Source organism: Chrysemys picta, chromosome 4, assembly GCF_011386835.1.
Source record: "Chrysemys picta bellii isolate R12L10 chromosome 4, ASM1138683v2, whole genome shotgun sequence".
Classification (NCBI taxonomy): Eukaryota; Metazoa; Chordata; order Testudines; family Emydidae; genus Chrysemys; species Chrysemys picta.
Genome location: NC_088794.1, coordinates 3,080,951 through 3,107,394, shown reverse-complemented (window position 1 = coordinate 3,107,394; position 26,444 = coordinate 3,080,951). Strand labels below are relative to the sequence as shown.

General features: G+C 64.5%; 3 protein-coding genes across 3 annotated transcripts; 1 reads left to right on the top strand and 2 right to left on the bottom strand.

Annotated features, from left to right (window-relative positions):
• The first annotated feature begins 1,141 nt into the window (after positions 1–1,141).
• Positions 1,142–3,176, top strand: ELOB (elongin B). Its single transcript, XM_065591186.1, has 4 exons — positions 1,142–1,378; positions 1,835–1,969; positions 2,707–2,815; positions 2,893–3,176. The coding sequence occupies exons 1-4, from the start codon at positions 1,157–1,159 to the stop codon at positions 3,003–3,005; spliced, it is 579 nt and encodes a 192-aa protein (XP_065447258.1). The 5' UTR covers positions 1,142–1,156; the 3' UTR covers positions 3,006–3,176.
• A 19,614-nt stretch (positions 3,177–22,790) lies between these two features.
• Positions 22,791–25,248, bottom strand: LOC101938441 (serine/arginine repetitive matrix protein 2). The gene is given in 6 exon segments (XM_065591174.1): positions 22,791–22,933; positions 23,410–23,517; positions 23,712–23,834; positions 24,030–24,066; positions 24,069–24,298; positions 24,425–25,248. Coding segments are annotated over 6 exon segments (1,332 nt in total). The 3' UTR covers positions 22,791–22,923.
• Positions 25,249–25,344: 96 nt separating this feature from the next.
• Positions 25,345–26,442, bottom strand: LOC135982787 (serine/arginine repetitive matrix protein 2-like; the record flags this gene model as incomplete). Its single annotated transcript, XM_065590975.1, has 1 exon — positions 25,345–26,442. A coding segment is annotated over one exon (1,098 nt), but the record flags the coding sequence as incomplete, so codon positions are not given.
• Positions 26,443–26,444: the final 2 nt, after the last annotated feature.

The window sequence follows — 26,444 nt, the reverse complement described above, 5'->3', positions numbered from 1 at the left end:
GGGACGGCGAGCAGCTGGCAGGAAGGAGGGCCTTGGGAAGGGGGCAGAGCTGGGGTGGGAAGAGGCGGAGTGAGGGCGGGGCCTCAGGGGGGTGGTTAGGGGCGGAGGCTCTCAGGAGAGGGCGGTCAGGGGACAAGGAGCAGGGGGTTGGATGGGTCGGGGGTTCTGAGGGGAGCAGTCAGGGGGCAGGAAGTGGGAGGGGGCGGATGGGGGAGGGCGCCAGGCTGTTTGGGGAGGCACAGCCTTCCCTACCTGGCCCTCCATAGAGTTTTGCACCCCTGTGTGGCCCTCGGGCCAAAAGCTTTGCCCACCCCTGATCTAGTGGCACTGAGACTACTTAGCAAGAGATGAATGAGTTGACTCTACAGCCTGAGCTAAGGGCCACGTGGCTTTTAGCTCCTGCAGGAGAGGCTCATGCATTTAGTTCCCGAGGTCCCAGGTTCGATCCCACCCGCTGACCCCCGGGGTCTGTCGGCGTCACACGGCGCTGCGCTTGCATGGCGTCCGATCTCCGCGTGCAGACACAGGGGGCTCTCGCTGCAATATGAAGTGGGGGGGTCGGGCCAGCCCACGGGCTGGGTGGGCCAGGCCAGGCCAGGAGCTGGGGGGGCCAAGGTGGGCTTGGCGGGTGCTGGAAGGTTCGAGGCCAGCGAGGAAGTTCGAGGCCAGCCGGTCGGCTGCGGAAGCCCAGTGGGGACAGGGGCGGCGGGAACAGTGGCAGAGGCAGCGGCACTGTTCAGAGGGAAGTTCGCCACCGGGAAAGTCACAGCCGGCACGTTGGCCGAGATGCGCTTGGGTGTCTTGGCTAAACGTTGGGGAAGGGGCTTGGGGCTGGCTCACAGATCTCGATCTGGGGAGGGGATCTGTGCAGCGACCAGGGCTGGGGCATAGAACCCAGGCGTCCGGGCTCACCCCACTCCATTGACCTTCCCAACATGGCGGCAGGGCAGGGTCCGCAAAAGGTCATTGGACCTTCTCAAAATGGCTGCCGGTAGGTGTTTTTCCGCCCTTCCTTGAACTTTGACCTTTCCAAGATGGCGAATTGGCACATGACCTTCTCAACATGTCGCCCCTCCGCGCTATGGCGGCCAGACGCTGCCGTGACCATCTCAACATGGCCGCCCGTGTACGCCTTTTATGAAGTGACCTTCCCAGCATGGCCGCCCGCCAGGCCTTCCCCTCTCCCCATTGGTCCTGCCGCTCCGCTGACCCGGCCTCCCCCCCGCCCCTCCCGCCCTGGCAGAGGCACCGCCTCTCCCAAGATGGCGGCCAGCGCGGGGTCGCGCGCCGTGCGTCGCGGGTCACGCGGTGCAGGCTGGGACGGTGGCGGAGCCGGGGGCTGCGGCTGCGTCTGGGCGAGCGGGGAGCGGCCGGGATGGTGAGCGAGAGAGCGAGACCGACCCCCCCTCCCCCCCGGGACCGCCCCTCCCCCAGGGCCGCCCCTCCCCCACTGCCGGGACCCCGCCCCCCCGGGACCCTGCCGCCCCTCCCCCCTCCCCCACTGCCGGGCCCCTTCCCGGGAGCCGCCCCCGCGCTGTGCCGGTGGGGAAACTGAGGCACGTCCGGGACCGCGCGGGGCCTGGCGCTGAGCCGGTGGGGAAACTGAGGCACGCCCCGGACGGGGGGTGGGGTGGCGCGGCGCGCGGGGCTTGGCGTTGAGCCGGTGGGGAAACTGAGGCACGCCCCGGGGGGGGGGGGGGTGGCGTGGCGCGCGGGGCCTGGCGTTGAGCCGGTGGGGAAACTGAGGCACGCCCCGGGGGGGGCGGTGGCGCGCGGGGCCTGGCGCTGAGCTGCGTGTCCGTCTGCCCCCCCCCCCCCCGTCCCCCGCCCCCAGGACGTGTTTTTGATGATCCGGCGCCACAAGACAACCATCTTCACCGACGCCAAGGAGTCCAGCACCGTGTACGAGCTGAAGCGCATCGTGGAGGGCATCCTCAAGCGGCCCCCCGAGGAGCAGCGGCTCTACAAGGTGTGGGGCAGGGGGCACCATGGGGCAGGGGGCTGGGCAGGGGGCGCCATGGGGCGGGGGCTGGTGGGGGCTGGGCAGGGGGCGCCATAGGGCTGGGGGCTGGTGGGGGCTGGGCGGGGGGCACCATGGGGCAGGGGGCTGGTGGGGGCTGGGCAGGGGGCGCCATAGGGCTGGGGGCTGGTGGGGGCTGGGCGGGGGGCTGGTGGAGGCTGGGCAGGGGGCACCATGGGGCGGGAGACTGGGCAGGGGCTGGTGGAGGCTGGGCAGGGGGCTCCATGGGGCAGGGGGCTGGGCAGCGGGTTGGTGGGGGCTGGGCAGGGGGCTCCATGGGGCAGGGGCTGGTGGGGGCTGGGCAGGGGGCTCCATGGGGCTGGGGGCTGGGCAGGGGGCTCCATGGGGCAGGGGCTGGTGGGGGCTGGGCAGGGGGCACCATGGGGCAGGAGGCTGGTGGGGGCTGGGCAGGGGGCGCCATGGGGCTGGGGGCTGGGCAGGGGGTGCCATGGGGCAGGGGGCTGGTGGGGGCTGGGCAGGGGGCGCCATGGGGCAGGGGGCTGGGCAGGGGAGGCTGTGGGCCAGGGGCTGGGCAGGGGTCACGTGCTGCGGGGAGCAGGCAGGGGGCGCTCTCCCCTTGGTCGTCAGTCCCTGTGCCGTGTTATATGCGGCGGTTCCCCAGCCGCCCTGCCCCAGAGGCGGCTGCATGTGGCGCCGCTCCACTGTCTCCCTTCTCTCCGTCCCAGGATGACCAGCTGCTAGACGACAGCAAGACACTGGGAGATTGCGGCTTCACCAGCCAGACGGCGCGGCCCCAGGCCCCGGCCACGGTGGGCCTGGCTTTCCGAGCCGGGGGTGAGTGCTTGGGGGGAAGAGGCCGTGGGGAGCCTGGGGGGCTGATCCTGCCTCTCTGACCCTCTCTCCTCCTCCAGATGACTCCTTCGAGGCTCTCCGCATCGACCCCTTCTCCAGCCCCCCGGAGCTCCCCGACGTCATGAAACCCCAAGACTCCAGCAGCAGCGCGAACGAACAGGCCGTGCAGTGAGATCTGGGGGAGGGCGCAGTGACCCACCCCGCCCCCACAGGATGTCTCCCCCGGCCCCCCAACACACAGCCCTTGCTTCCCCGACTGGGATCAAACCCCCTCCACCAGCCCCCCCGAAATCCACCTTCTCTTCGGTTTGGAGACAATAAAGGTTTGGCTGGTTTTGTGTTACCCGGGTCTGGGGTCTGACACTGAGGCAGGGGGGTTCTCCAGAGACCCCCCCATAATCCTCTGGGGCTCCTTTGTCATATTGCAGGGTCCTGGGGCTGCCTCCTTTGAACCTCAAAAACCAGCAAGGTGTCCCACCTCTCAAACCGTGCTAGCCCCCATCTCTTCCACTCAGTACCCCACAGCACCCCCTCTGATCGTGCTGTCTCCCCCAGTTCCTCTTTATTACCAACAGGTCACCCCCCTTCTCACCACAGACATTGGGGTGCCCCAGGGCTCACATATAACAGAGGGGCCCCCATTCCCATCTCTGATATTGGGGTGCCCCAGAGCTCCCCTATAACATAGAGCCCCCCGTTCCCATCTCTGACATCGGGGTGCCACAGGGCAACCTTGTACCACATGGGCCTTGTGATGACAGGAATTTTGTCATTTTTATGACTCCCGTGTGCCTCGGTTTCCCCGGTGGGGGAAGATCCTTATGTTTGCCCTCAGCCAGACAAACCCCAGGCGTCTCACCCAGTGACCTGGGGCCCTGCCATGACTCCTCCCCTCGTCAGCCAGGGAGCAAAGGGGCAGGGGACCCACCTTCCCCCAGGGTCAGCCAGCTTGGGGCACCCATCCCCCCGAGCCCGGGGAGGCAGAGAGCCACCCCTTGAGCATTGGGGGGGATTAGGGTAGGTTGGTCACCATGCAAAGCTGGTCCTCACCTAGCCGTGAGATGCAGGGGGCTCCCCCACATTGGAAGGCCCCCTTTGACCTGAACCCAACCCCCAGGCTGTGTGCCTGCAAGGACCCGGCTGCCCCTTTTGGGGAGGCCCCTCACCCCTGGGACAGCCCTCCCTGCCCTGCCGGTGGGCTGCGATTCAGGGGCTCTCGGTTACGAGAACCCACCACGGCCGTGCCATGCTCTGCCCAGGTGTATCCCTCACCAGCAGCAGCGTCTCGGCTGCTTTCCCCTTCTCTGGGGGGCCCCTGACACCCCCCGGCTTGCATAGTTCAAACCCTGGGCGGGGAATGTGTTGTCGTATTTTTATGAAGCCTGCCTGTGCCTCAGTTTCCCCAGCGGGGGGGATGACATTTGCCCGCAGGGCAGCCGGGAGGGTCTGTCCACACTGCAGCGTAACCCCGGGGCTAGCACCACTTGCGTTAACCTCTCCAATGTCTACACTGCAGCCGGGGGCCGGAGCCCACTCAGCCACCCCCCAAAACAGCCTCTCTGGCCCCGGCTGGCCGGACGCCACCGCAGGTCACCCCGTGGCCTTGGGGGCTACATTTCCTGGGCTCCTGGAGCAGCCGTCCGGCGAGGCTGCGTCTACACTGCGAAGGAACAGGGCTCAAACCTGGCTCCCGGCCTCGCGGGCCGACGGAACGGGACCCAAGCCAGTGCGGTGGGAAATTGGCGAGGACGGGGAAGCTGTGCAGAGCCCCCAGCCCCAGACCAAAGGACCTGGGGGCAGGGGGAGAAGTGGGGGCTGCTGGAGGACACTGGGGGCTCTCACTGGAGGTCTCTGAGCCGACCCCGGAGGAAGTGGGGACCCCTGGGGGTCTGGCACACTGGAGGGAGGGGCTCCTCTAAGGGATTCTTCCAAAGCTGGGGGGCATAGTGCCCATCATGGTGTCTGTGACATGCCCTCAGGCCCATCACTGATACCGGGGTGCCCCGCAGCTGCCCTATAGCACCGGGTCCCCCAGTCCCACCACTCATACCGGGGTGCCCCGCGGCTCCCCTATAGCACCGGGTCCCCCAGTCCCACCACTCATACCGGGGTGCCCCGCGGCTCCCCTATAGCACCAGGTCCCCCATTCCCACCACTCATACCACAGTGCCCCGCAGCTCCCCCATAGCACCGGGTCCCCCATTCTCACCACTCATACCAGGGTGCCCCGCAGCTCCCCTATAGCACCGGGTCCCCCATTCTCACCACTCATACCGGGGTGCCCCACGGCTCCCCCATCGCACCGGGTCCCCCATTCTCACCACTCATACCGGGGTGCCCCGCGGCTCCCTCATAGCACCGGGTCCCCCATTCCCACCACTCATACCGGGGTGCCCCGCGGCTCCCCTGTAGCACCGGGTCCCCCATTCCCACCACTCATACCGGGGTGCCCCGCGGTTCCCCTACAGCACCGGGTCCCCCAGTCCCACCACTCATACCGGGGTGCCCCGCGGCTCCCCTATAGCACCGGGTCCCCCAGTCCCACCACTCATACGGGGGTGCCCCGCGGCTCCCCCATGGCACCGGGTCCCCCATTCCCACCACTCATACTGGGGTGCCCCAGGGCTCCCCTATAGCACTGGGTCCCCCATTCCCACCACTCATACTGGGGTGCCCCAGGGCTCCCCTATAGCACTGGGTCCCCCATTCCCACCACTCATACCGGGGTGCCCCACGGCTCCCTCATAGCACCGGGTCCCCCATTCCCACCACTCATACCGGGGTGCCCCACGGCTCCCTCATAGCACCGGGTCCCCCATTCCCACCACTCATACCGGAGTGCCCCACGGCTCCCTCATAGCACCGGGTCCCCCATTCTCACCACTCATACCGGGGTGCCCCGCGGCTCCCCTATCGCACCGGGTCCCCCATTCCCACCACTCATACCGGGGTGCCCCGCGGCTCCCCTGTAGCACCAGGTCCCCCAGTCCCACCACTCATACGGGGGTGCCCCGCGGCTCCCCCATGGCACCGGGTCCCCCATTCCCACCACTCATACTGGGGTGCCCCAGGGCTCCCCTATAGCACCGGGTCCCCCATTCCCACCACTCATACCGGGGTGCCCCACGGCTCCCTCATAGCACCGGGTCCCCCATTCCCACCACTCATACCGGGGTGCCCCGTGGCTCCCCTATGGCACCGGGTCCCCCATTCCCACCACTCATACCGCGGTGCCCCGCGGCTCCCCTATAGCACCGGGTCCCCCATTCCCACCACTCATACCGGGGTGCCCCGTGGCTCCCCTATGGCACCGGGTCCCCCATTCCCACCACTCATACCGCGGTGCCCCGTGGCTCCCCTATGGCACAGCCCCCACTGTTAACCCTGATTCTGAGTCTGTCCCCACCCCTCGATCTGCAGACAGAGCTGGGAGACCCGGGGGGATGGGGGAATCTGGTCCAAAGGGGCTCAAATGAGGTCACATGGGGTAACAACGGGGCACTGTGGGGTCACAAGAGGTCACCATGGGGTCAGGAAGGCTTCAGGTCACCAGAAGTAAATGTCAATTTGGGGTCAAGAGGTCATATGGGGTAACGGCTGGGCCAATGGGGCAGGGAGGGAGGCGGGAGCAGGCGCCCAATGGGTCAATGTGGGGCCATGTGGTCGTGGGTGGGTTACAAGGGGGGGCTACCCCACCGAGGGGGGTTAATGTGGGGGGGGTCACATGGGGAAATCAAGCCCCCCAGCCCTGCCTCATCCATGGTGTGGGAACCTCCCCGGCTCAGACTCCAGCACCCCCCACATCCCGGCCGGGTCTCAGCCCTCCCTCCCCTGCCCCGGCTCAAGCCCGAACATGCCTGGGGTGTGTGTGGGGGGGGGTCACATTTTAGCCACACGGCAAACAGCGCCTCCCCCCCACCCCAATCTCTGTGAGGTAGAGAATCCGGCTGAGGGGAGCGTCTCGTCCACGGACAGGAACTGGGCCACGGAAATCCCTCCATCACCACCCCCCAACCTTGTCACTCGGGACCCTCTGGCAAGCTGAGGGGGGATCACGCCCAGCTCCGTCACGGCCCCGCCAGCCCCATGGGACGCACTCCAGTGCCAGCCAGGAGCAGCGGGCGCCCTCTGGGCACCGCAAAGGCCAGAGGGAAACTGAGGCAGGCAGCGGCCACATACCAACGTGACAGGAACGGCCCATTTCATCTCACCAGGGAACAACTGAGAAGCCACCCGGTGCTGGCTGGCCTTGCGTTCGCATGGACGGGGCGGGGGGCGTGAAGCTGAAACCAGGGGCCAGCCCAGCCAAGCCCCCACCATACTGAACCCAGCTGGGAGCTCCAGGTGCTCTGCAAAAGGTAGCTCCGGTCTCCGGCTAGCCACCTCCCGGCTCCTGCCACCTCCCGGCCCTGGGGTCCCCCCGTGAATTCCCCATCACCCCCTCCCAGTGGTCAACTAGTTGCCAGTTTCGTCGGCGGCAATTTGAATGGAACGTGAACCGTTAATCTGCGCTTGGAAAGCATGTGATGAAACACCTGTACCTGAAAGGGGACACCGGGTCTGAAAAGTGTGACCCACAGACTCGCTCCCGCCCACCCGCCGTTGGGTTTTCTGACCCCGTCAGCGCGGCCTCATTTCATAGTTACGCTGCATCATGCGCTCTCCCCGACAGCAAGTGCTGCGCTGGGAAAGGCATCAGGCCCCGGCTGCATTTACACGACCGCTCCCACACTGCCTAGGTAGCGCGCGGCGTTGCCCAAATGCGCCGTGTTGGCGGGTGTCACAAAGTCAATGCACTTCTCTGGGGGATTGTATTGGCTGAGGCACAACCTAACCTCAATTCTCCGTTACCGAACGACGAGCCCTCAGGGCTCGGTTTGCTTGCCACCAGCTCCGCTTGCTGTGGTGAGAGTGATGCACCCGAACACGCGGCCGCAGCGTCCCGTTCATTCCCCGAAATCTGGGCTAGCGCGGAGTATGTGCTATGTGTAGTTGATGACTGTTAATGGGCAATTTTGCATAAGTTGAGCCTCATACCCGGCTGTACAGACACGCTCTGGGTCTGGGAGCATTTTAACATGAGCTTCAATACAAATGTTGAATGCGGGGGGAATGCAATGGTGTTATCCGTAGCGTATGAGGAAAGGGCAGCAGAACTGCTCAGCCTGTCCCGATTGAGGGGGTCACCCTCAGTGCTTCATTTGTGCCAGTTCACAGCCCCGGCGCCTCTGGGCCCGGCAGGTCAGAGCCCCGGCGCCTCTGGGCCCGGCAGGTCAGAGCCCTGGCAGCTCTGGGCCCAGCCGTTCACAGCCCCGGCGCCTCTGGGCCCGGCAGGTCAGAGCCCCGGCAGCTCTGGGCCCGGCAGGTCAGAGCCCCGGCAGCTCTGGGCCCAGCCGTTCACAGCCCCGGCACCTCTGGGCCCGGCAGGTCAGAGCCCCGGCGCCTCTAGGCCCGGCCGTTCACAGCCCCGGCGCCTCTGGGCCCGGCAGGTCAGAGCCCCAGTGCCTCTAGGCCCGGCCATTCACAGCCCCGGCGCCTCTGGGCCCGGCAGGTCAGAGCCCCGGCGCCTCTGGGCCCGGCCGTTCACAGCCCCGGCGCCTCTGGGCCCGGCAGGTCAGAGCCCCGGCACCTCTGGGCCTGGCCGTTCACAGCCCCGGCACCTCTGGGCCCGGCCGTTCACAGCCCCGGCACCTCTGGGCCCAGCAGGTCAGAACCCCGCTGCCTTTGGACTTGGCCGCATCAGTGATGAAAGTAAAAGAAAATTGCTTGATCCCCAACAACTTTTGCAGAACAAATTTAGCACTGGTCACCCCCCAACTGACCTGCACTCGCTAAGCAGGGGCTTTGGCTGACAGACCCTAGGGGAGAGGGAGCGGGAGGGAACAGGTGTTTTGCTTGGTGGTGCAGGCTCTGTCTGAGAGACTCCAGCACCGTTTGACCGTCCCTCTCCCTGGTTTAAGGAGAAAGTTGATGAGGCTCCAGGGAGAGTTTTTTGGTTTATTAAGTGACCACCAGAGCTGCAATCAAGGATAAGCAGGTCGAAGGGCTTAGACCTGCTGCGGGCCAGTGTTTGGGTGGAAGAGACGGCCCAGCCTGCACCAGCAGCGAGGTTCCCCCGCTGAGAGCTGAAATCACAGAGCTGGCGGGACCTCAGGAGACCGACTCGCAGAGGTCACAGTGGCAGGTGACGGCGCAGGGCCATCGGGGACGGAGCGTTGGAGCGAACGGAGGCACGACAAACAGCAGTCAGAGCGAGGTGCCTTTTCCCCCCTCACCCGCCAGGGTGGGGAAGTGAACTCATGCGAATGTACCTCTGGGTCTCCGCTGACCACGGCCCACGACGATGCATGGGGGGGCGGGGGAGGGAGACGGGAGGGGCACGTTGCTAAAGGAACATTTGTTGGTTGGACTGTGGTTTAGTGACTTTGCTCCAGGCTTGCCTGGAAAACTCTTATATATTTACGTTTGCTAGTAGGCCAAGATTTTTAAAATGCAGCATTTGCCAAGGCCGTTATCTCACATCGGCGCCATCTTGAGAGGTCATAAGCCGGGGAAGTTTCTGTACTAAACATTTTAATTATTATAATTCATTTGTACATAAGAGCATAAAAACAGCCATAGTGCATCAGACCCCATCTAGCCCAGTGTCCCGTCTTCCAACAGTGGCCAATGCCAGGTGCCCCAGAGGGAATGAACAGAACAGGGAATCAGCCAGTGACCCATCCCCTATCGCTCATTCTCAGCTTCTGGCAAACAGAGGCTAGGGACACCATCCTGGCTAATAGCCATTGATGGACCTATCCTCCATGAACTTATCTAGTTCCTTTTTGAACCCTGTTATAGTCTTGGCCTTTACAACATCCTCTGGCAAGGAGTTCCACAGGTTGACTGTGCGTTGTGTGAAGAAATACTTCCTTTGGTTTGTTTTAAACCTGCTGCCTATTAATGTCATTGGGTGACCTCTAGTTCTTGTGTTATGAGATGAGGTAACTAATATTTCCTTATTCACTTTCTCCATACACCAGTCAGGATTTTATAGACCTGTATCATATCCCCTCGTAGTCGTCTCTTTTCCAAGATGAACAGTCCCAGTTTTTTTAATCTCTCATACGGAAGCCGTTCCATGCCCTTCATCACTGTTGTGGCCCTTCTCTACACCTTATTCAACTCCAATAGATCTTTTTGGAGACGGGGCGACCAGAACTGCACGCAGTATTCAAGCTGTGGGCGTACCGTGGATTAAGATAGTACAAGTGGAGGCGCTTGGTTTGCCAGACCGATCAGCAAAGCCAGTGCTGACCATCTACGTGAAAAGGCTGCAAAACACCAAACCTCGGACCGCATCGAGCTGCAGAAAGCCTTATTAGCCAGTCACCGTCAAAGCCAATTTTAGAAGTGCTTAATGAAGCTGCTAAGAATGCTGGAGACACACCACAGTGTATGCAAACAAACATGGCTGTCACATCATCCTTGCTTAAATAAACAGTGATACCCCACACTACAAACTGCAGGCCAACGTTAAGGGCATCAGCGTTGGACACTGGTTCCTACCAAGAGCGGCAAAGGCTCCCTGTCTTTCTGCAAGAAACTCAACTGACTGGTTAGAAGCATGCGAAAGACTCAGCAGTAGACAAAGTGAAGATCTCTCTCACCACATTCAGAAAACGTACATAATGGCCGATGAACGCACCGATGCAAATGCACATCAAGCATGAAGTCATTGTGTACGTTATCTTGATGTCCGTGGTAGGCCAGTAGATGCATTTCTAGATGTTCCGGTTATAGAAGATGCATCGGTTGCCTCTGTGACAACCCACATCTTAGAAGAGTTAAATGCTTGTCTATTGGACCCCAAACAGATGCTGCTTGTGCATTTGATGGAGCTGCAAACTTCTCTGGAAGACATGGTGGAGTACAGGCTTAGCTCAGAGAAAAGTGTAACCCTAATCTCTCCTATACACACTGCAGAGGCCATCTACTCCACCTAGCACTAGTACGAGCTGCAGACGCTTCAAAAGGCATTTAAAAAGCTATACATTTAATGTCTTCATTATATTCTTTTTTCAGCAAGAGTCCAAAAAGACTGAATATCTTGGAAAATAGAGAAGATACCCTGGGACTGAAGTTCAAATTAGTCCAAGCTGGGAAAACCCGCTGGCTTTCTCCTGAGCGATCCTTGGCTGTTGTCTTAAAATGACTCCAGCCGTTATTACTGGCTTTGGAAAGTCTCTACCAAGATGGGATGGATCTAAGGAGTGAGGCTGGTGGATTCCTTTTGCTACTACGTTCAGAGAAGACTATTGCCGTTCTCTCTCTCTCGTAAGTCTACTGTGGAAACCACTTGGGTCATGACACAAGGCCATCCAGGCATCTGCTACAACAGTAGGAGATCTTTGTCCAGCAATAGGAGCTACGTTTGGATCAATCCGAGAGCTATCCATTGAAAACGTACTGGGAGAAGCAAAGACTTCAGTCCGGAAGTTGACTAATGAAGGCATTTATATTGAATCCTTAAGTGAAGAGGACAAGAAGGGTTTGGAAAAGTCAAGTACACAGAGTTGATTCTTACAAATCTACAACAACAACTTTTGGATTCTATCGACCTCTACGTAGGACTTACAGATGCCTGTCCTATAAAACACCGACAGTTGAGTGGAGTGAGGCGCTACCAGCAATGGTTTGTCACGTGCTCAGGACAGAACAGAGCATTTAGACACAGAGTGGAACGTCATACGATGAACGAATGAAGATTTGACTTCAGCTTCTTCGTTATCAGCACAAGTGGTTTGGCCCAATTTCTGTGCGCTGTCTCCTGGGATGAAAGAAGTAGGAATTTTTCTCCTGCTACTCCCAGTCACAACAGCTACGGTTCAGCATCTTTTTCCTCATTGAATAGAGTCTTGTGTTCTGAAAGGAGTCGCCTTCTGCCTGATGATGAGCAGATCCTGAAGGACTGGATGTACCGGACACACGAGAAGCCACCGAAGATGAACGCACTGCATTCGAGAAGTTCATTAACAGAGTTGTGCCAAACTACAAGAACCCAGGAGGGATGGAACTGCCTGGCTTCGCAGAAGACCCCGTTTCCATTTGCATGATGATTTTAAAACATGAGTGATATTGAATAAAATGGTCGGGGGAGATTTTTTACTTTTTACGATGGTGCCGTCAGCCCCCCTTCGCCCTCACGGTCTCACCCCTCGGCCCTCACCCCCTGGTGTATTCGAACACCCCCGCTAATTTCAATTTCTGGGGGGATCACCGGTCCCGAACTGGGTCCTGCCTGCCGAGAGGCTGGGGGGGGGGAGAAGAAGGACTTGTTCCCAAGTGGGACGGCCCAGGTGTGGCGACAGGGTCAGGCTCAGCCCAACCTTTCAGGCACGACCATACGGCAAACGCCCCCCGGGGGCAGCGCGGCTCAGAGCCCGGCCCTACACACTCAGGATCAAGCCCCTGGGCTAAAAACGCTGAGAGAGACGTTCCCGCTAGGGCTGGGACCCAGGGGCTGAAACCTGGCGAAGGTCTCGGAGCCTGGGCTCCAACACCACAGAGAGCAGGGGGCTGCGGGTCGGGACTGAGGGGCACCGGCAGAGCTGGGGGGGCAGGGCTGGGCTGGCAGGGGCTGCAGGTCGGGAGTGAGGGGCACCGGCAGAGCTGTGGGAGGCAGGGCTGGGCTAGCAGGGGCTGCGGGTCGGGAGTGAGGGGCACCGGCAGAGCTGGGGGGGGCAGGGCTGGGCTGGCAGGGGCTGCCGATCGGGAGTGAGGGGCACCAGCAGAGCTGTGAGGGGGCAGGGCTGGGCTGGCAGGGGGCTGTGGGTCAGGAGTGAGGGGCACCGGCAGAGCTGCGGCTGTTTCTATATTTGCAGGGCTGAGTTTCCGGCCTTCTCGGCACTGCTCTGTGGTTCGGGGCAGGCAGCAGCGCCGTGCTGGTGGGCGGGGGGGCGGGTCCGTTGGGCGCGGTCTCGAATCGGTGGCGTCATGGAAAAGTCCAGAGCGGGGGCCGGGGGGAGGGGTTGTGTGGTTCTCCCCGGCTGCCCTGCGCCCGTTGTGTTCTCTGGGGTGGGGGGCTGTGATTGGGATTGGGGGGCACGGTCGGGGGGCAACCTGTCGGGGAGCAGTGCTGCCCCCTACTGGAGGGGGGCAAGGGGGGTGGCTGGGGCTGGCTCATGCACCAGCCACTGTCTCGGGGGGGGGTGGGGGGGTGTCAGGGCTCAATGAATGGAGGGGATCCCAGGGCACCATGTGCCTAAACCCAGACATTGGGGGACAAACACCCCATGCCACGGTCCCCCATCCTCCCCCCACAGAGCCCCTCCATCCCCTCCCCCACCCGGCCCCTGCAGGCGCCCCCCCCCCCCCCCCCCGCCCCCGGGTGCCTGCAAACCGAGAGGCCCTGAAAATAGCAGAAGTCGCAACTCAGCCACATCCTGGCGCCTCTGGGGGGGGGGGGGGGGGCTCCTCCCCCCAGGGGCCACTTGTACCCATATAAGGGCATAAGCCCCATCCCACTGCTCGGGGCCCCTGCAGGACAGGCCCACATCCAGAGCCTCAGGACTCCTGGGTTCTCCCCCCGGCTCTGGGAGGGGAGTGGGGTCTAGTGGGTTGGGGCGGGGGGGGAGCCAGGACTCCTGGGTTCTCTCCCCAGCTCTGGGAGGGGACTGGGGTCTAGTGGGTTAGAGTGGGGGGGGGGCGGGGTTGGGAGCCAGGACTCCTGGGTTCTCTCCCCAGCTCTGGGAGGGGAGTGGGGTCTAGTGGGTTAGAGTGGGGGGGGGGGGCTGGGAGCCAGGACTCCTGGGTTCATCCCAGTGCCGGGAGCCCCCAAAATCTGCCCCACCCTCCTCCACCTGATGAAAACCCCTTTATCTCCAGGAAGCCGTCGGACTTTCAGGGCGGGAGCCACTTCCTGTCCCCAAACCCCTGACACAACTTCCTGTCTCATCTGAGCCTCAGATGCCAGGGCCCAACCCCAGCGTTAAACCCCCTGGGCTGAGCTCACACAAGCTGCCCCCAAGCACTAAGACCCCCCCACCCCCCCCCGCCCCAGCAACTCCCTCCCTCAGCCACGGTTCAGTTCCCCCAGCTCCAGCGACCCACCACCTCCCACCCCAGAGACAGAAAGAGGAAGCAGGGCCTGGGGGTCGGACTGGGGGGGATGGGAAACCTCCTACCTACACCTGTGGGGCTCTACCGCCCCAGCTCTGCCGGTGCCCCTCACTCCCGACCCGCAGCCCCTGCCAGCCCAGCCCTGCCCCCCCCCAGCTCTGCCGGTGCCCCTCACTCCCGACCCGCAGCCCCTGCTAGCCCAGCCCTGCCCCCCCCCAGCTCTGCCGGTGCCCCTCACTCCTGACCCGCAGCCCCCTGCGAGCCCAGCCCTGCGCCCCCCAGCTCTGCCGGTGCCCCTCACTCCCGACCCGCAGCCCCTGCTAGCCCAGCCCTGCCCCCCCCCCAGCTCTGCCGGTGCCCCTCACTCCTGACCCGCAGCCCCTGCCAGCCCAGCCCTGGGCTCCCCCCCAGCTCTGCCGGTGCCCCTCACTCCCGACCCGCAGCCCCCTGCGAGCCCAGCCCTGCCGGTGCCCCTCACTCCCAACCCGCAGCCCCTGCTAGCCCAGCCCTGCCCCCCCCAGCTCTGCCGGTGCCCCTCACTCTCGACCCTCAGCCCCCTGCTAGCCCAGCCCTGGGCTCCCCCCAGCTCTGCCGGTGCCCCTCACTCCCGACCCGCAGCCCCCTGCCAGCCCAGCCCTGGGCTCCCCCCAGCTCTGCCGGTGCCCCTCACTCCCGACCCGTAGCCCCTGCCAGCCCAGCCCTGCCCCCCCCAGCTCTGCCGGTGCCCCTCACTCCCGACCCGCAGCCCCTGCCAGCCCAGCCCTGCCCCCCCCCAGCTCTGCCGGTGCCCCTCACTCCCGACCCGCAGCCCCTGCCAGCCCAGCCCTGCCCCCCCCAGCTCTGCCGGTGCCCCTCACCCCCGACCCGTAGCCCCTGCCAGCCCAGCCCTGCCCCCACCCTTCCACAAAACATTATGAATTTTCCATTCACACTTGCACCAGATGCGCCCTAACCACTAAAATTAAGGTCACGGCATTAACGAGCGTGCGGGGGAGGGGAGGGCAGGGCCTGGCGGCAGGTGGGGGCAGGGAGCCAGGAGGGGTTGATGCAGGGGGGCACTGGGAGCTAGCCGGGGGGGGGGAGGTGCCTTTTCTGCTGCCCCCACCCCAGCTCCACTATGCCCAGAGGCCTGAGCTGCTGTTGGGCGGGGGTGGGGTGGGAGTCAGCGAACTTGGTTGTCTATGGGGGGGGATCACTGTGGGTGCCCCCTTTTGCCCAGCGCCTCTGAGCACATGATGGGGGCCACAAAGGGGACCAGCCCCAGCACCCCCCCCATTGTCCCAGGACAGCCTCAATCCACTGACCCCCTCGGACTGCCCCTGGGGAGAGAACCCAGGAGTCCTGGCTCCAGCTTCCCCGGCTCTAACCCCCCAAAGCCCACTCCCGCCTGGGATCGCAGGGGCTGCAGGTCGGGAGTGAGGGGCACCGGCAGAGCTGGGGGGGGCAGGGCTGGGCTGGCAGGGGCTGCAGGTCGGGAGTGAGGGGCACCGGCAGAGCTGGGGGGGGACAGGGCTCGGCTAACAGGGGCTGGGGATCGGGAGTGAGGGGCACCGGCAGAGCTGGGGGGGCAGGGCTGGGCTGGGGGTCAGGAGTGAGGGGCACCAGCAGAGCTGGGGGGGCTGGGCTGGCAGGGGCTGCGGGTCGGGAGTGAGGGGCACCGGCAGAGCTGGGGGGCGGGGTAGGGCTGGGCTGGGGGTCAGGAGTGAGGGGCACCAGCAGAGCTGGGGGGCAGGGCTGGGCTGGCAGGGGCTGCGGGTCGGGAGTGAGGGGCACCGGCAGAGCTGGGGGGAGCCCAGGGCTGGGCTGGGGGTCAGGAGTGAGGGGCACCGGCAGAGCTGGGGGGGGGGGGCTCGGCTAGCAGGGGGCTGCGGTTCAGGGGCACCGGCCAAGCTACCCCAGCCAACTCTCACCCCCGGCCTTTTAACATGCCTGGAGGAGCTGGGGGGGCGGGGGGATTGTTCCCCTTTCTGGGCCGAGATCCCCTTCCTGCCACCATGCGGGCCTGGGTCCGTTAACCCCGCGCGGCCAGGGGGTGAAGCTATGCACGGAGTTGGGAGAGGGGACTAGAATTTCCGCTGTCAGGCCCCACTTCGAGCCACGGCCCCCCACTTCCTGTGGTTTGGGGGGGGGGGGGAAGGGCAGCCGGTCACATGACTGGTGCAGGCCGGGGGAGGGGCACAGAGTGGGAGGGCCTCGGGTCAACCATAAAAAGCCCCAGCACCGGCTCCTCGCTCTCTCTCCTCTGCAGGTTGCTGACCGGAGCCCCCCGTCCCCCGCCACGGACACAGGTGGGTTTCTCACCCTATGGCCACGCAGGACTCCTTGGTTCTCTCCACGGCTCCAGGAGGGGAGTGGGGTCTGGTGGTCAGAGCAGGGGGGGCTGGGAGCCAGGACTCCTGGGTTTTCTCCCCAGCTCCGGGAGGAGAGTGGCGGCTAATGGTCAGAGCAGGGGGGCTGGGAACCAGGACTCCTGGGTTCTCTCTCTCTGTGCCTCAGTGTCCCCTGTGCTGGGGGTGGGGGGGTCGCTGGGCTGTCTGGTGCCTGCTGCGCCCCTCCAGGAGGGGAAGTTGTTTCAAACCCGCGCAGTGGTTTATGCAACAGCAAAATGGCGCCTGCTCCCTCTTCCCCCACGGCCAGGGGCGGGATCCTTCCCGGGCCCCGATTCTGGGGTGCAGGGATGCCAAGTCCCAGAGCACCTCCTTCTTCTCCTCTCGGGTCCCTTGGTCTGGGATCCCTCCTGCTGCTTCGCCCCTCCACCCACCTCTTCCTCTCAGGGGTCTGCCCCGATCACTGCAGGGGGCAGTAACTGGGGGTACAGGCTCCGAGCCCCTCTTCTCCCAACCAGCAAACAAGGATTTGGGGGTCTCCCCCCCCCCAGCATCTAACATCAGGAAGCAGCTCACTTGACCCCCACACCTATGAGCTGGATACAGGGCACAGGTAAGGTGGTCTCCTTTGCTCCAGGCTGGGAGGCCGGACTCTTGGGTTCTCTCTCCGGCTCTGGGAGGGGAGTGGGGTCTAGTGGTTAGAACGTGGGGGGCTGGGAGCCAGGACTCCTGGGTTCTCTCCTCGGCTCTGGGAGGGGAGTGGGGTCTAGTGGTTAGAACGGGGGGGCTGGGAGCCAGGACTCCTGGGTTCTCTCCCCGGCTCTGGGAGGGGAGTGGGGTCTAGTGGTTAGAGCAGGAGGGGCTGGCAGCCAGGACTCCTGGGTTCTCTCCCCGGCTCTGGGAGGGGAGTGGGGTCTAGTGGTTAGAGCAGGAGGGGCTGGGAGCCAGGACTCCTGGGTTCTCTCCCCGGCTCTGGGAGGGGAGTGGGGTCTAGTGGTTAGAGCAGGGCGGGCTGGGAGCCAGGACTCCTGGGTTCTCTCCCAGCTCTGGGAGGGGAGTGGAGACTAGTGGTTACTTACTGATTTTTATTTCTTGCCTTATTTGCCAACTATCAAATAGTTGCTCGCTGCGCCGATCCTCCCGAGTTAGTTTCCTCGACTAAAATGACGTTTCCTCCCCCCGCGGAAGCTCTAGTCTCGGCTCGGTCCGTCTCCCGCAGCCGGCGGCACGGGAAGGTGCAAGTGGCCGCTGTCAAATTAGGAACGGAGCGATTACGTTTGCAAGCATGAGCCAGGGCCTAGGCAATGAGACGGCGCTGCTGCTAGCGGGCTGTCAATGCTTCCACGAATTCCCCCTTTCACACCGATTTATCTGCAGCCTAGCAAATCCTTTTTGCAGCCAGAAACGAACATTAACAATTGGTCAGAACTGTAGAATTATTAGTCACTTAAGAATAGTATTTAGTCATTAATCCCCATTTTCTAACGAGTAATTCAATCAAGACCCTGAGGTCTGCAGCGTTAAATGGCACCTAAATCTTTCCTCGCCAGCTAACGAGCAGCGGATCCACCTTGGAGATCGTGAGGACTCGTTTGATAATTGGCAACGGGCTGTGGCTACGGGATCTTTAGTTTAATATAGTAATTAGAGAATTAATAATTCAGTGATCATTGTAACCGGTCGCTGTTAAATCAGTCTCAATTAATAAGTGCTCGTTAGCTTATAACAATCACCATATGAGTCATCATTTTGTTGTTAATTATACCGAACTAAAGCTCTGGCAGGAGAGTGGGGGCTACTGGTTAGAGCAGAGAGGGCTGGAAGCCCGGATGCCTGGGTTCTCTCCCAGCTCTGGGAGGGGAGCGGATCTAGCGGATCAGAGCGGGGACCTGGGTTCTGACAATCCAACACAGGGTCCCTGAACCGGCCCCCTCTGCTTGTGGCTCCCTGTTCGTTACCCAGCCGGGGACCGCAGGCAGTGGGAGCTGAGGGAAGGGCAGGGGAGGGATGGGGCAGCCGGAGCCTGGCACAGGCAGTGCCCGCCGGGGGACGCCGCCCGAGGACTGGCACCGATACGGACAGTGCACTCCTCCATAAAGTAGAAAGCACTACTAAACCGCCGCGTCCCGTGTAGTGTTTCCTACTTTATGGATGAGTGTACTGTGAGCAACGGGACGAGAGACCGCCGCGCCGCAGGGGCTGGGGACCCAAGAGGCCGGGCGCCGGAGAGGGTGGGGGAAGGGAACCCAGGAGTCCGGCCCGGGGCTGAGAGGAGGGGGGTGGGAGCCAGGAATCCAAGAGCTCAGGGTCTGGGAGGAGAAACGTGGGGAGTGGTTCCCAGCGCCAGAGGCGGGGAGCATTGGTGGAAGGGGACCCAGGAGTCCGGGTCCAGTGGCAGGACCCAGGCATCGGAGAAGAGCAAGGAGCCAAGGGAAACCGGGGTGTCAGAATGGAGGGACCCAGGAGTCCGGGACTTGGGGGTGAAAATCCCCCTGAGATTCTAGGGGATTCAGGAGCAGGAGAAATGAAGGTATCAGGAACCCAAACTCGGGGAGCACCCAGGGTCTGCTCAGAACCCGGCCCGGGGGGGGGGGGGGGGGGCAGGTTTTCAAAACTTTGCTGGGGCAAAACAGCTATAGAAGGTTGTTATCTGGACAAAGCCGGGGAGGAGGGAGCTCGGGACTGTACCTCAGCCAGCGTCTGTATTCAAATAAACTGCTGCATTAAAAGACAAAAACTCATCACCTGCCTCCTCAAATTCATTCGTCTGGCACAGAGATGCAGCCGCCTCTGGGGTGGGGCAGCAGGGGAAAAGCCACCTGTAACACCACACAGGGATGGCTCACCTGACACTGAGATGCAACCACCTCCGGGGCAGAGCGGCTACGGAACAGCCACATATAACACTGCACAGGGACGACTCACCTGTGGCTGAGATGCAGCCACCTCTGGGGTGTGGCAGCAGGGGAACAGCTGCACAGCGACGCTGCAGAGAAGTTGGCAACACAAAGTGGGAGGGAAAACCCATTCTGGGGCTGACGGGGAGCGAGGGAGGCAGAACAGAAGCCCCTGGTTTGGGGCTGGACCCAGACTCCGGGGCGCAGGGACAGCTTCAAAGGAAACGCTTCAGCTTAGCTTCACCCTGCTCCCTGCCCCACAGCGCCCCCGAGTGTCACACTGGGGCCAGTCCTGACTGCCAGGAAAGAGCACCCCCCTGCTGAGCCCTGCCCCACGGCGCACAAACCGCTGTAACCACCTGCCTACCCCACAGCAGAGGTAGAGCATCGAGGGGCACGGGCAGAGCCCTGTGAGGAAAGGGAGCCCAGGCCTGGGCTGGCAGGGGCTGCGGGTCGGGAGTGAGGGGCACCGGCAGAGCTGGGGGAGGCAGGGCTGGGCTAGCAGGGGCTGCGGGTCGGGAGTGAGGGGCACCGGCAGAGCTGGGGGAGGCAGGGCTGGGCTAGCAGGGGCTGCGGGTCGGGAGTGAGGGGCACGGGCAGAGCTGGGGGAGGCAGGCCTGGGCTGGCAGGGGCTGCGGGTCGGGAGTGAGGGGCACCGGCAGAGCTGGGGGAGGCAGGGCTGGGCTAGCAGGGGCTGCGGGTCGGGAGTGAGGGGCACCGGCAGAGCTGGGGGAGGCAGGGCTGGGCTAGCAGGGGCTGCGGGTCGGGAGTGAGGGGCACGGGCAGAGCTGGGGGAGGCAGGGCTGGGCTGGCAGGGGCTGCGGGTCGGGAGTGAGGGGCACCGGCAGAGCTGGGGGAGGCAGGGCTGGGCTAGCAGGGGCTGCGGGTCGGGAGTGAGGGGCACCGGCAGAGCTGGGGGAGGCAGGGCTGGGCTAGCAGGGGCTGCGGGTCGGGAGTGAGGGGCACCGGCAGAGCTGGGGGAGGCAGGGGCTGGGCTAGCAGGGGCTGCGGGTCGGGAGTGAGGGGCACGGGCAGAGCTGGGGGAGGCAGGGCTGGGCTAGCAGGGGCTGCGGGTCGGGAGTGAGGGGCACCGGCAGAGCTGGGGGAGGCAGGGCTGGGCTAGCAGGGGCTGCGGGTCGGGAGTGAGGGGCACGGGCAGAGCTGGGGGAGGCAGGGCTGGGCTGGCAGGGGCTGCGGGTCGGGAGTGAGGGGCACCGGCAGAGCTGGGGGAGGCAGGGCTGGGCTAGCAGGGGCTGCGGGTCGGGAGTGAGGGGCACGGGCAGAGCTGGGGGGGGACGAGGGGGCTGGCAGGGGCTGCGGGTCGGGAGTGAGGGGCACCGGCAGAGCTGGGGGGGGGGCAGGGCTGGGCTAGCAGGGGCTGCGGGTCGGGAGTGAGGGGCACGGGCAGAGCTGGGGGGGGACGAGGGGGCTGGCAGGGGCTGCGGGTCGGGAGTGAGGGGCACCGGCAGAGCTGGGGGGGGGGGACGAGGGGGCTGGCAAGGGCTGCGGGTTGGGAGTGAGGGGCACCGGCAGAGCGGGGGGGGGCTGGGCTGGGCTGGCAGGGGCTGCGGGTGGGGAGTGAGGGGCACCGGCAGAGCTGGGGGGGGGACAGGGCTGGGGGGGGGACGAGGGGGCTGGCAGGGGCTGCGGGTCGGGAGTAAGGGGCACCGGCAGAGCTGGGGGGGGGGGCAGGGCTGGGCTGGCAGGGGCTGCGGGTCGGGAGTGAGGGGCACCGGCAGGGCTGGGGGGGCAGGGCTGGGCTGGCAGGGGCTGCGGGTGGGGAGTGAGGGGCACCGGCAGAGCTGGGGGGGGAGCCCAGGGCTGGGTTAGCAGGGGCTGCGGGTCGGGAGTGAGGGGCACTGGCAGAGCTGGGGGAGACCAGGGCTGGGCTGGCAGGGGCTGCGGGTCGGGAGTGAGGGGCACTGGCAGAGCTGGGGGGGCAGGGCTGGGCTGGCAGGGGGCTGCGGGTCGGGAGTGAGGGGCACTGGCAGAGCTGGGGGGGGCAGGGCTGGGCTGGCAGGGGGCTGCGGGTCGGGAGTGAGGGGCACCGGCAGAGCTGCAGGGGGGCCCAGGGCTGGGCTAGCAGGAGCTGCGGGTGGGGAGTGAGGGGCACCGGCAGAGCTGGGGGGGGACAGAGCTGGGGGGGGGGATGAGGGGGCTGGCAGGGGCTGCGGGTCGGGAGTGAGGGGCACCGGCAGAGCTGCAGGGGGGGGTAATGAAATGGGACATTCCAGCCTGTACCAACACATGGGAGACAGGGCTGGACTTGGTACATCCCGGTCCCCCTGCCAAGGGCAGTGCCGCCCTCTTGTGGCCGTTGCCGATATGACAGCAGCAGGTTCGCCTGTCGCTCCATAAAGGTGTTCACTGGAGTGAGGCCCCCCAGCCCCCCGTTACGCAGGGATCCCTCCCCGGCTCGTTCCTGCCCCCGCTGTCCCCGCGGGGGAGCCTCCCCCCGTTACTGACAGGCCGCCGGGGGTGGGAGGAGGTTTGGGGGCCCCCCGCCCCCCGAAAGCCGCAGGCACCCGAGGAAAGGGAGGGGGCGCAGGTTCTGCTTTTCGTCGTTTATTTCACAGAAAAGTCTCCTCGCTGTACAGATTAAAAAAAAATCAAACGCTTTTAAGAAACGTGAAGAAAATTCTCTGCCCCCCCACCCCCAAATCTGCCCTTCGATTTAGGGTTTCTCAGCCGGCTCGCCCCCCCAAACCGTGGGGCCTGCAGCCCAGCCACTCCCGCTCCAAAACCGCTATGCTCTGGGCTCTGCTGACGGTGCCCCCAACTGCTGTTATGGGCTACAAAGAGCCCCCCCCAAAGAGTCCCTTTATTGGGGGGTCCAGGGAACCCCAACTCTGCCCCCTCCATGCATCCGAAGAGGTGCCCCAAATTTAACTGAAAGCGCATACGCTCCCCTAAATCAGAGTCTAATTTTGGGGGTGGCTCCTAAGAGGAGGGCAGATTATGCCCCAGAACTCAGGGGGCTGCTGCTAACATCCCCCCAAATATCGATAGCTGAACCCCCCTGGTGAGCCCAAAGAGGCGCTCCCCCACATTTTAATGGCAAGGGAAACTCAAATCACTTCCTCGCCCCCTCTTAGAGTAATTTGGGGGGGGCTGGGAAGGGGGATATGGCATTTGGGGTGCTAGCAAGGACAGCTCCTAGCGCTGCTGCCAGTGAAAAGGGAGCAATCTACCCCCTAAAATTTGGGGGCTGCCAAAGAGGGGGTGATCTAAACCCGAAATTTGGGGGGATTCACCCCCTGAAAATTGGGGGTGCTTCAAAGAGGAGCAATGCACCTCAGAAATGTAGGGGGGCACATGCCATACGGGTCTCCGCCGGAGAAGCAGCCTCTCGCCAGCTCCCTGCCCCCCGACTGAGAAATGCTAAATCAAGCCGGCTTTTTCCGCCTCCCACCCCAAAATCCCACCCCCCCTTTTTTTGTGTTTTCCTCTTGAACCATTTTTTGTCTAAATCAACCCAACTCCCCCCTCCCCCCCACTTGTCTCAAAACACAGAAGTTTTGTCGGGTTTTTTTATCGGTAAAAACTCACAGAAGAGAAAAAACTGAAACGCTCACATGGAAAAAAACGAGATTCGAGTCACAACGGGGCGGGGCCCCGGCAGCCAAGGGGGCGGGACGTAGCCGCCGACCAATGAGGGAGGGGGAGGTGAAGGGAGGGAAGGAGCCAATGGAAACAGAGGAGGCTGCTGCCGGAGCCCCTGCTAGGGGGCGCTGCTGCTGGAGGCTGGGCGGAGCCCCACGGGCTACGGCGACCTTAAAAGAAGAGAAAGGGGGAGAGAGATTAAGGGGATACCGGGAGAGGTCTGCCCCCTGGTGGAGAAAGGGGGGAGCACAGACCCCAATGGCTCAGTCCCACGGGCCCATCTACCCCGGTATCCCGCCTCCTCCCTGCCCCTCCTGATCAGCCTCGTATGCCCATTTACCCCCGTCCGCCCCCAGAACAGCCCCACGGGCCCATGTATCCTGTCCTGTCCCGCACACCCCGCCCATCAGCCCCACGGGCCCATGTACCCCAGTACCCCACCCACACTCTCAGTTCAGGCCCATGGGCCCTTCTACCCCGGTATCCTGCCCCCTCATGGGCCCATCTACCCCAGTATCTTGCCCCCTCATGGGCCCATCTACCCCGGTATCCTGCCCTCTCCCAGCCCCATGGGCCAATCTACCCCAGTATGCTGCCCTCTCCCAGCCCCCCGGGCCCATCTAGCCCTGTCTCAGCCCCCTCGTACCGGGACGCTCGGCGACGGGCAGCGTGGGGGGGGCTGGGCGTTTCCCGCCTGCGCTTGCGAGCCGGGGAGCGGCTGTTGGTTCCTCGACTCCTCTGGGAGGGTTTGTCACTGAGGGGGGGGCGCCGGGTAAGGGGAGGGTCAGTGGGGCCCCCAGATCTGACCCACAGGCCCCCCCAAGACCTCCCCTCCCAGGCACCCGATTCCCCCCTCCCCTGCTCCTCAGCCCCCCCACCCCTCGCCCTTCCCTCCTAGCGTTCCCCCCCTCCCAAGCTGGTCCCTGGGGGGCTCCGGCAGACACCTACCTGTGCCGGTCCCGCTGGGCCGGAGGGGGTTCCGGGGGGGAGGGCCGGCGCCGCTCGGCCGGGGAATAGCTGAGAGAGCGAGAGTCGCGCAGGGAGTCGATCGGCTTCCGGGGACTCCGGGAGCTGTGGGGGGAGGGGGGGACAGCAGGTGAGACACCCTCAGACAGACCCAGGTGTCCAGCCTGGCAATGCCCAACCCCTAGAACAGGGACCCAGCACCTGCCCGCGCCCCCCCACCCCCCCAACTCAGGTCTGCGCTAGCCCGCCCCCACCAGGAGAACGGGGACCCAGGCGTCCGGGCCAACGCTCCACACTTACCGCCTCTGCTCGGGCGAGGGCTTCTTGGGGGCTGCCTTGGCTGCGGCTGGGGCCCCGGCTTGGGGGAGGAGGAGGACGAGGAGGAGGAGGAGGAAGAGGACGAGGAAGAGGAGGACGAGGACGAGGAGGAAGACGAGGACGAAGACGAGGAGGAGGACGACGATGAGCTGCTGCTGGAGCTGCTGGAGCTTCGGGAACGGCGTTTCCGCTTGGCCACCTCCAGGGGACGCCCCTCGCGGGCCGGCTCTTTCTGCACCGGGCTCGGGGGCCTGCGGACAGGGGGAGCATGAGAAACTGGGGCAGGGGGCGCCGCGCGCAGGGGGGGCGCCAGGCTGGGACAGAAGGAATGGGGGGAGGGAGCTGGGTGGGGGGGCGCCGAGCTGCGGGGGACTCACTCTTTCTTCGCCGTCTCCAGGTCGGGCCCCTTGCTCGCTGGGGAGTCGTGGCTGGACTCTGAGGAGCTGGAGCTGGAGTCAGAGGAGGACGACGAGGACGAGGAGGAGGAAGAGGAGGAGGACGAGGATGACGAGGAGGTGGACGAGCTCCTCTTCTCTTTGGACGGGGTGCGGGGGGGCACCGGCAGCGGCACCAGCGGCTTGGGGACTCCGCTCCGGGCTTTGTCTAGCAGCTCCCGGGGCACCTCCGGGGCTGGCGGCTCCGACTTGACCTTGGGGCCTTCCCTGTCTTCCTCCTTGGGGGGCAGCACCGGGAGTGGGGCGGGCAGGGGGCTGGGCACCTTGTGGGAGGCAGAGGAGGAGGAGGAAGAGGAAGAGGAGGAAGATCTGACTTTCTCTGGCCCTTTGGCTAGGGGGAGGCGGCCGGCAGGCGGGGAGCCCCCAGGGGCCGCAGGGCAGGAGTTCAGGGTCCAGGCGGGCGCCGGACCCCCGTTCCTCACCGCCCCCAGGGACCCCTCCGGCCGCGGGGAGTGAATCTTGGGGGCAGGGGAATGGGCTTTCCTGGTTTTGGGGGAGGCCTCATCCGGCGCCGGCGGGGAGCGGGACGGGCTGCGCCGGATGGGCACCGCCACCACGGGCGACGTCTTTTCAGCTCTTCCTGGTGCTGCCTTGTCGGCCGCTCCCACTTTGGGGTATTTCTCCAGCACCGGCGGCGAGCGGGACCTCCTCCCGGCTCGTTTCGGCGAGCCCGAGCCTGATCGGGTCCTGGCCGGCGACGCTTTTGAGCGGCCACGATAGGAAGAGGCCGGGGGTGCGGGAGACATCCAGTTTCGGTGGGGAGCGGGAGCGGGGCTGGCGGGAGCCGCGGCGCCGGGGGGAGGACCCCGCTCGGCCTCGGCGGGGGTGGCGTGCGGGATCTGCTACGGCGAGGCGAGGACGGCGAGCGCTCCCGGCGGCGGGGAGAATCGCGAGGTGGATCTCGAGCGGCTCCTGCCGGGCGACGAGATGGATCTGTCCCTCCGCAGGGAGCCTCTGGATTTGCCTCGTCTGGAGATGGACCGGGACCGGGTTCTCCTGGGCGACGACCCAGATCTTCCTCGCCGCAGGGAAGATCTCCACTTCCCCCTTCTGGAGGGAGAGCTGGACCGGCCACGCCTCGTCGGGCCCTTGGGTCTCTCTGGAGACGACCCAGAGCGGCTGCTTCTGGGAGATGCCCCCAGCTTCTCTCGAGGTCTTGGGGATGAGCCAGACCTGCCACGCCTTGGAGTGGATCTGGATTTCTCTTGAAGTCTTAGAGACGAGCCGGATATGCCGTACCTTGCGGGAGATCTGGATTTCTCTCTAGATCTCAGAAAAGAGCCGGAACTGCCATACCTAGCAGGAGATCGGGATTTCTCTCGCGGCCTGGGAGATGAGCCAGACCTGCTGCGTCTTGGGGGCGATCGGGATTTCTCTCGCGGCCTGGGGGGCGATCGGGATTTCTCTCGCGGCCTCGGGGGCGATCGGGATTTCTCTCGCGGCCTGGGAGATGAGCCAGACCTGCTGCGTCTTGGGGGCGATCGGGATTTCTCTCGCGGCCTCGGGGGCGATCGGGATTTCTCTCGCGGCCTGGGAGGCGATCGGGATTTCTCTCGCGGCCTGGGAGGCGATCGGGATTTCTCTCGCGGCCTGGGAGGCGATCGGGATTTCTCTCGCGGCCTGGGAGGCGATCGGGATTTCTCTCGCGGCCTCGGGGAGGCGATCGGGATTTCTCTCGCGGCCTCGGGGGCGATCGGGATTTCTCTCGCGGCCTCGGGGGCGATCGGGATTTCTCTCGCGGCCTCGGGGGCGATCGGGATTTCTCTCGCGGCCTGGGGGGCGATCGGGATTTCTCTCGCGGCCTGGGGGCGATCGGGATTTCTCTCGCGGCCTGGGGGGCGATCGGGATTTCTCTCGCGGCCTGGGAGGCGATCGGGATTTCTCTCGCGGCCTGGGAGGCGATCGGGATTTCTCTCGCGGTCCTGGGAGGCGATCGGGATTT

What these genes read in the sequence shown, in the direction of transcription:
- ELOB (XM_065591186.1), top strand. Translation starts at nt 1,157, where the DNA reads ATGGCCGCCCGCCAGGCCTTCCCCTCTCCCCATTGGTCCTGCCGCTCC. An exon ending in AGCGGGGAGCGGCCGGGATG is followed by an intron (nt 1,379 to 1,834) that starts GTGAGCGAGAGA and finishes CCCCGCCCCCAG; the next exon opens with GACGTGTTTTTGATGATCCG. An exon ending in CCTGGCTTTCCGAGCCGGGG is followed by an intron (nt 2,816 to 2,892) that starts GTGAGTGCTTGG and finishes CTCCTCCTCCAG; the next exon opens with ATGACTCCTTCGAGGCTCTC.